This window comes from Perna viridis, chromosome 7 (assembly GCF_037379345.1).
Source record: "Perna viridis isolate PV_CMFRI_1.1 ecotype Kerala chromosome 7, ASM3737934v1, whole genome shotgun sequence".
Lineage (NCBI taxonomy): Eukaryota > Metazoa > Mollusca > Bivalvia > Mytilida > Mytilidae > Perna > Perna viridis.
This window is the reverse complement of record NC_142451.1, coordinates 32,082,153-32,089,820: the sequence shown is the minus strand read 5'-3', so window position 1 is coordinate 32,089,820 and position 7,668 is coordinate 32,082,153. Positions and strand designations below refer to the sequence as shown.

The window sequence follows — 7,668 nt, the reverse complement described above, 5'->3', positions numbered from 1 at the left end:
CGGAGTCGTAATGCCGGTGGTAGATTTTGTTTTAATGATGAATTGAACGAAGTTACATAACCAAAACCTATGTAGATTGTTGTAACATTCTTACACGATAGGTCAAATGTATAATGTTAAGAAATTTCATCTCAAGGCCACGAGACGTTAGATCTTATTTGTGTTTTTGAAATCTTTGATTCCAAGTCATCATTAAATCTGAAAACAGAGATCAATAGTAATATTAAAATACCGCAGAAAGAGTTGGCAGTCCACATTATGTGTCCCAAGATAATGCGAACAAAGGGCTTCATAAATAGTTGATGTCTGTATTATAAAGTACAGATCATGTATTCATGAACAGTGGAAGACTAAATTTTTTTGTTGCATGATTTTTTTTTCGCAATATTTTTGTTCAGCAGCCTACAGAAATAAACCTGTTATATGCAAATTTATATTTTAATATAATTGGAAATATGTTGGGCTGAGTAAAACACCGTAATTACTAATTTATAAAAAAAAATTGGATAACTTTGGAATTATTTCATTCAATATATCCCAGCCCCCATCTCCACCCTTAAATAAAGTTTATGATCTGTAAAACCTTTGTTAACAGCACTCCTCTGGTCTAAATTACTTGTTCTGCATATACATCATTTTGGTCAGGGATGCTTTAGATATGACGGTAAACTAAAGTGTAAGAAAGTAACCGTACCTGTAACTTTTCTCTGTAAGGGAGCAACCATTTCATTTTTATGGGAGGGGCTGGAATCAAATTTGAAATTAAAAATCCAAAAAGAACAATATGGCGAACCCAGGACAGGCTAGAGTAAATGATAAAAAGACAGGTCATTAAATATATTTAAAAAAATTCAAGACACACAATGTGATCCTTAGGGATAGTCCAACCCCAGAGAAATCAAATGGTCGCTCAAAATTCGTAGGAAATGACGGAGAGAGATTTTAGTATATGACTGTCTTTGGCAGATATTCTGTTTCTCTAAGATTTGACTTTATTAAGTTGAATTCATTCCTATACAGAAGTGTTTTTTTTACTGTTGTATTGTTTTGTTTGTTTGTTTGTTTGGTTGTTGTTGTTTTTTTTTTTTTTTTTTTTTTTTTTTTTTTAAATGCAAATAATAATTTTGTATTTCCCCCATTACTTAACAGGCTGATTTTCAAATGAAAATTGATTTCGGTTGTTGCATAAAATAAGAATAAATTTTAAAAATTGCGCTTGCACGAACAAATTCGTATCCGACATCAAATCCCTGTCCAGCTCCCATCCCCTTAGGATATTTATAAGCGGTTTTTATATCATAATCAACGGACTGCTTGGCAAAAATTAAGTTAGTGTTTCACATTTATAAATATGGGTGTTTTCCTATGGGAATCAATTATTGGAAGCACTTTGACAACGTTTAACTTTCGATATTTTCAATATTCAAAGCTTAAAGCCTGACTGTCCTTTTTCCCCTGTTGCATTTCACTCTTAAATGAATGAAGTTTCCATTTGAATTTATATATCATTTATTTAATTTCAACAAACACAATAAATAATAACAGTATGTACAGAGATTCCGATACCCCTTGCATTTGTACATATACATAGAACACATTAATGATGTTGTAATATCAAATCATTGTCAGAAAAATGAGATTCACATTCCTTGAGTAATCAAAGTTAATCCAGTTTTTAGAATAGTTCAACCAAAACGAAATTGTAATCTTCCTCGTCTTTTATGTCCACGTCTCCTTTGAAACTTTCTAATAAAATGTCTGATCTTGTGACGGTTCCAGCGCAATCGAAAACTCCGTTTACTTCTTGACAAAATTGGATTTTCTGTCGGAACGAATATTTTCCATAGTTCTTGTTCATGTTTATTTTTGACGTTGTTCTGTGATCTCCGTAGTCGTAACTCATTGTCAAATGCTGTAGCTGTGCTCCTCAATAGAGTCCGCTTTTGAAAGTCTGCTAATGAGGAATCAGTATGTCTCTTATTTCTTAGAACTGCTCCTTGATCACTTATATATTCTCCCATATTGTTCCTTTTAAGGACTTTTGAATGAAGTCGAATAAAGTTTTTGCCCACTTGCCTCTCTTTGCCTGTTGATGACATTGCTGAACAACACATAGCTGGTACTATGACCAAGATGTAATATCTAAAGCTTTCCAATCTGAAAAAAAATAAAGACATTCATATTAATATTAAGGAGTCATGACGACATACATGAGATATATTAGTAATCATCATTGCATACCTATTCAAAATAAAAGAGAATTAAATTAAAACGACTTAAATAAAGAATTCTACTAACGAAAAGAAAAACATTCAGGAAACTTTTCTCAACACCATGTTGCAATACTTGTAATATTTGTAAATACATGTATATACACTCTTTATGCTATCCAAATGCATTTCACTTAATTGCATAATCCATTATACAACAACATACCTCATTTTAACATTAAATAATTGCAACTTTGTAAACGTTTAATCAGTAGTGGTTAATCCCTTTGAAGTTAACTTGTGAAATGATACAAATGAAATGAAACAAGTGTCATCTGATCTGTCACTTATATACTAATCTATAACACCCGATGCAGGGGACATTCTTCGGCTATCATGAGAGAAGATAAACTAACTAGGGGACTAACCTCTAACGATTATTTCAATGTGCGGGGTTTTCGAGTGCTCGACCTTGTATTAACATCCTGCTTCGTAATGTCTTAAATTTTTTTCTCGCCTCCAATTAATCGTTAATTACGACAGGTGGGACTTTTTGGACTTCAAACTACATGTATATAGGAAACAATTTAAAAGTCCATTTACGTATATATTTCCTGTCATTAGTGTCAAGTCTTCAAATTGCAAATTTAACTTAACATTCTTATAAAACGAAACAAAAATACTTCCTACGGCTTCCCCGGAAGTTGATTGCATTTTGTTGCTTCTAGTAGTTTTCGAACGCACTTATGTATCATTCTCATAAATGCATCTGTTGAGAGAGTAATCAAGGGAACCAAGGTTATAGCGGTAATCAAAAGAATGTAATCATGTAATCCAGGGACAAAGATGAGACATGGAAAACAGCCATACACAACAAAGAACATAAAGTAACTAAAATCATACATACAAAGTAACAAAAGCAAATGAGCAACTCGGACTCTGAGAACTTAGTATTATATGTTTTATACGTTTTCAATCACATTTGCATGAGCATTTTGATGGTACAGTTAAGAGAGATCTCATAGTAGTGTGATAGCGCTCCACGGAGTTTAAGCTTTTTTGCATTGTTACCCATACTACTAAGTAGGAAATACCAAGAAAATGTTTATCATAATCCCACCACGAAATCGCGTCAATTTCGACTGCCGCTATATTGTATTTAGGGTACTATTTCCTACCATATTTCCAAATCTTCATTGAAATGACCGATTCAGCATCATTTTGCTACTTTCGAGTCGAGGTCAATAATTTAAGATAAAATGTACCCTTTTGTCTTCCTTCGGATATCTGTAGGTGAAGAATTTCTTTTTTTTTCTTCCATACAAGATTTTTTTTTTACTTTTTTAACAATCATAGTGGTCTTGTAATAAATTTTCATAGCAAGATGGTACATCTTTCGAAATTATTTTAAAATGCGGTTTTATAAAACCAAGGAAGGATTGACTTCGGGATTGTCGGAATGTAATCAACTATCCCCTGAATAGAAATAAAATTAACGACTGTTCATTTGAGCCAAGACCTATGTACATTTTGTATATGAGGGTATATTGCACTTATAAACAAGAAACCCTTAATCTAGATTTGGTGAGATACATAGCTATAAGGTACAAACACGACATGTAGACTACACATATCATACAAAATATTTGAGCACAATACTAGTGCTAAAACAGAATTAAAAATCACTCACAAAATATACATATCTTAGCACCGTAAATTGGAAGCATAAATTGTTAACTTGAGTAGTTGTCTTTGTAAGAATCATGCAAAATGTGATACACCCCAAAAAAGGCTACATATTTTTATTTTTGTAATTAAGTTGTTTTATGGGTCTATACTATGAAATGTGTAATTATTCATTCAAATCTGCCTGCTCTTAGAAGATAATCAACATTGAAAATACGGTAGATTCTATTGTATTTCAGCGTCAATTACAGAGTTATCTCCCTTAATTTTTAAATCTACAGTGCATTCTATATAATTTTAATCTCCTAATAGCACAGGTTATATGAAAAACCACATGTTAATTTCTGTTTACTATGACATTTCAAACAAAATATCAAAATTAAAAATATGTAGGCTTTTTACCCATGAATCATATCTTGCATGATCCTTAGCTGGAGTGCTACTTAAAATGTTTTCAGTTTAATTTGCTTTCTAGTTTCCGATATACTTAGTAATAGAACAGGCCAACAGTTGCATGCATTGATTTATATGGAGATGATTCTCGAAACTCACAATTTCTTCCAATTTACATGCACATTAATATAGACAGTATGCACTAATATAGATTTTGAACGTGAAATTGAAGAATCATACACAGATAATTGGTACTACACTGAAATTGTTGTTATCATATACGTAAAAATTAAATATGACAGATATACTAAAAGTTAATATTAGAATGTATTGGCGACCTAAATATCAAATCGTATGCGTGCAATTTAGAAAGATGTTATCATATCATATGATGTACTAGTATGTATATGTTTTCGTAATGGCGTGACTCTGTCTTTACAGAAACTAGAGGCTCAAAAGAGCCCCAATCGGTAATAGCAGCCATGTTCGCAACCGGGTAAAGCAATATGTGTACAATACCCTACGAAACATGTCTGCAAAGAATGGAATTTGCAGGGAAGATAGATTGTTCCGGTTTTTTGAAATAAAGAGGGAAAAACTGGTAACAGACCATTTGGTATATTTAGAGGCTTTCACACCGAGTTTGGTTCTAATTGGCCCAGTACTATCAGCGGAGAAGATTTTTGAAACATTGATGCGACGATGTCGGACGGCGACGGGTGCCAAGTAGTGGCAATAGCTCATCTGGGCCTTCATTTGAAACGGACGGACTTATAGACCGACATTTATGTCAATGCATACCTAACAATGATGAATGGATAGACGTACGGTCAGCTTTCTACATTTATGCAATTAGTGAAGTACTTAATCCTAGTACATGCATTACAATAATAGAAGTCTTGTTTTTTGGGGTTTTTTTTGGGGGGGGTGAGGGGTCAAAAGGGGTACAAATAATAAAGTACTCAAAGTTAGTGGTAACTTCATATATCCAAAATTGTCGTCCTTTTTGTATTCTCTTTTTATCTCATTATCTGATTTACATATCGCCCGCCTCTTACAATCAATGTTCGACCGAATTTTGCAGTTTTTTTTTCAAGGTCCCAACACCTACATGTACCAGCTTAACAGGTTAAAATTCAGGCTACTTCACACATGCTGTGTATATATTTTTAGAATCTTAAAAAAAAACTTTGTAGATATCTATACTCTTTACAGTTTCTTGGAATCACGATTTATAAAAAAAACCTACCGTACCGGGGTTTAATTTGATAAAAAAAAATTATTCTTTGAATTGAAAAATTGTATCCAGACTGTTGATATGATTATGAAACATATCCGTGATTAAGAAGCATTACGGTATTAAAATGGCGGATATTTTAAAAAGGGGGTTCCAGCTGGATCCCAGAAAGAAAGGGGTATCCAGCTGGGTTTTAGAAAAAGATGAAGGTTCCGGGGTCTCATATGCTTACTTTTGCCCAAATATTAACAAAAATTAACAACGACACTGAAATTTTTATAACAGACATGTGCATCAATTTGTTTAATTTGTACTCTAACAGTATGAAGTTTCTATAAATCAGTTTTTTATAGGGGAGGGTGGGGGCTGGGTATGGGACATTTTTCTTGTTCTCCTAGTTATGTCTTTTTAATGAATCTAAATTCAGAAAGTATCGTAACTGAATTGTGGACCTTTTCCAATAGTCTTTTGATGAACACAAAGCAAAGGGAAACGGGTATCGACTGCTGTTAACATGTTGCGCTCGATGTTACATCCCGGAAGGACTTATATATGAATCTGGGTCGAAAGGTATTTTGCAACGGCCGCCACAAGAATGCAGATTGCACCTTGATTATTGACATGCAAATTCCTTATTGACAAACCCAGTAAAGCCGGTCAAAAGTTTACGTTAAAATAAATCTGCCTCGTCATATCAGCTACAGTTATCAATTTGTCAATTGATATTGAGAGGTTTTAGTTCTGTTTAAGAGGTCTCCTGTATTGGCACGAGAGTGAATACCCTATTGAAAGCATGTTTGTTTTGACCCCCTAGTTTAGTAAGAAAGCTTATGCGCATTTTCTAACTAAATCTGGTATACAACTTGCCTAAATCGCAAGTAAGGCAAGTAGTAGGTAAACACAGGTTCAAAATTGAAATAAATAGGTTTTGAAGAATTTATGAATATTTTAATGTAGATGCTTTATATATTTATTGCTTCTTATGAGTTATTCAAGTTTGGCAAACTTGTGCACAGACATCCGTGCACTATGCACGGTAACAAATTTGTTTGCAATATACATGTATCTCTCTCTCAAAAAAAGAAATAGTTGGATAAGTGTAAATGATATGCACCATCAAATTTGAATCTTCAAAGACCTTCCACATGTAGAGCACAATTTAAAAAAAAGTCGGATTACCTATTGTTATACAGCTTCTGTATCCTAAAGTCCGAAAATTGCCCAAAAATGGCTTCCTTGTTCCCATCTCTGTTCTATTATACTCCAATGGCTCAGTATTGACCTATGTTAATAAGTTTTGTAAGCTATTTCATAGAGCAAATAAGATCGTACACCGCGTGTAAGGTTAGACGATGTTCTTTTATTATTTGTCGTTTATTTGTGGCTTCTTGGGTGGTTGTCCCATGGACATTTTTTCCCTTCTTAAAAGATCGAAGGACAATGTCCACCCTTCAACGTAGTTTGTATTTAAATATTATAACATACGGACAAATTTATTTTACCTTTAAGTTTGACCATGACACGAGATGTTATCGTGCTTTTCATTTCGCACTGAATGAATTAACGGACATCCTTCTGAGTGAAACACAAATGTGATCGTTTCGAATTCGTCTCTTATGTAGAAAAAAATCAGTTTAAACAGTATCTATGAGCATGCTTTTCTTGGGACATGCACATGTAGGCACTTCCGTTCTTAACAAATTCCTCGCATAATTCTCGAATGTTTTAAACATTTCATTTCCAAAAAACGAACGATTTCCAAAAAACACCGACTGTTATGAATGGCTGAATAATCTTAGGAACCCAGATGATGTCGAATAATATATAATGAAAACAAATCTGACTGACGGACATAAAACTAGCGAAGGGTGTAAAAAACTGAACAATTGTAGGTTACAATAAAAGAAATAGTACATTTATCTGATTAAGGAATCGTTGTAAATCGTCTGTATAAAAAAACACACAAAGTAAGTCTGATCTTTCTAAATCATGCCCACTGTGTGGTTAGTCACTCTATTGACCAAATTGATGGAACCACTGAAAGTGTGAAAAGGGCGACGCCCATGCTTCAGACTACCAAGACAGAGATCTGTCTTGATTTTTTTTTGTAAATATCAGTAACCATTATTGATCGCCAAAAGA

The 7,668-nt window shown here is 33.4% G+C and overlaps 1 protein-coding gene across 1 annotated transcript; it reads right to left on the bottom strand.

The window, feature by feature from the left end:
- Positions 1 to 1,491: 1,491 nt before the first annotated feature.
- Positions 1,492 to 2,612, bottom strand: LOC148612325 (uncharacterized). Its single transcript, XM_088593652.1, has 2 exons — positions 2,437 to 2,612; positions 1,492 to 2,157 (listed from the first exon to the last, which is right to left on the bottom strand). Exons 1-2 carry the CDS (start codon positions 2,439 to 2,441, stop codon positions 1,686 to 1,688), a joined length of 477 nt encoding a protein of 158 aa, XP_088449778.1. The 5' UTR covers positions 2,442 to 2,612; the 3' UTR covers positions 1,492 to 1,685.
- Between the last annotated feature and the right edge of the window lie 5,056 nt (positions 2,613 to 7,668).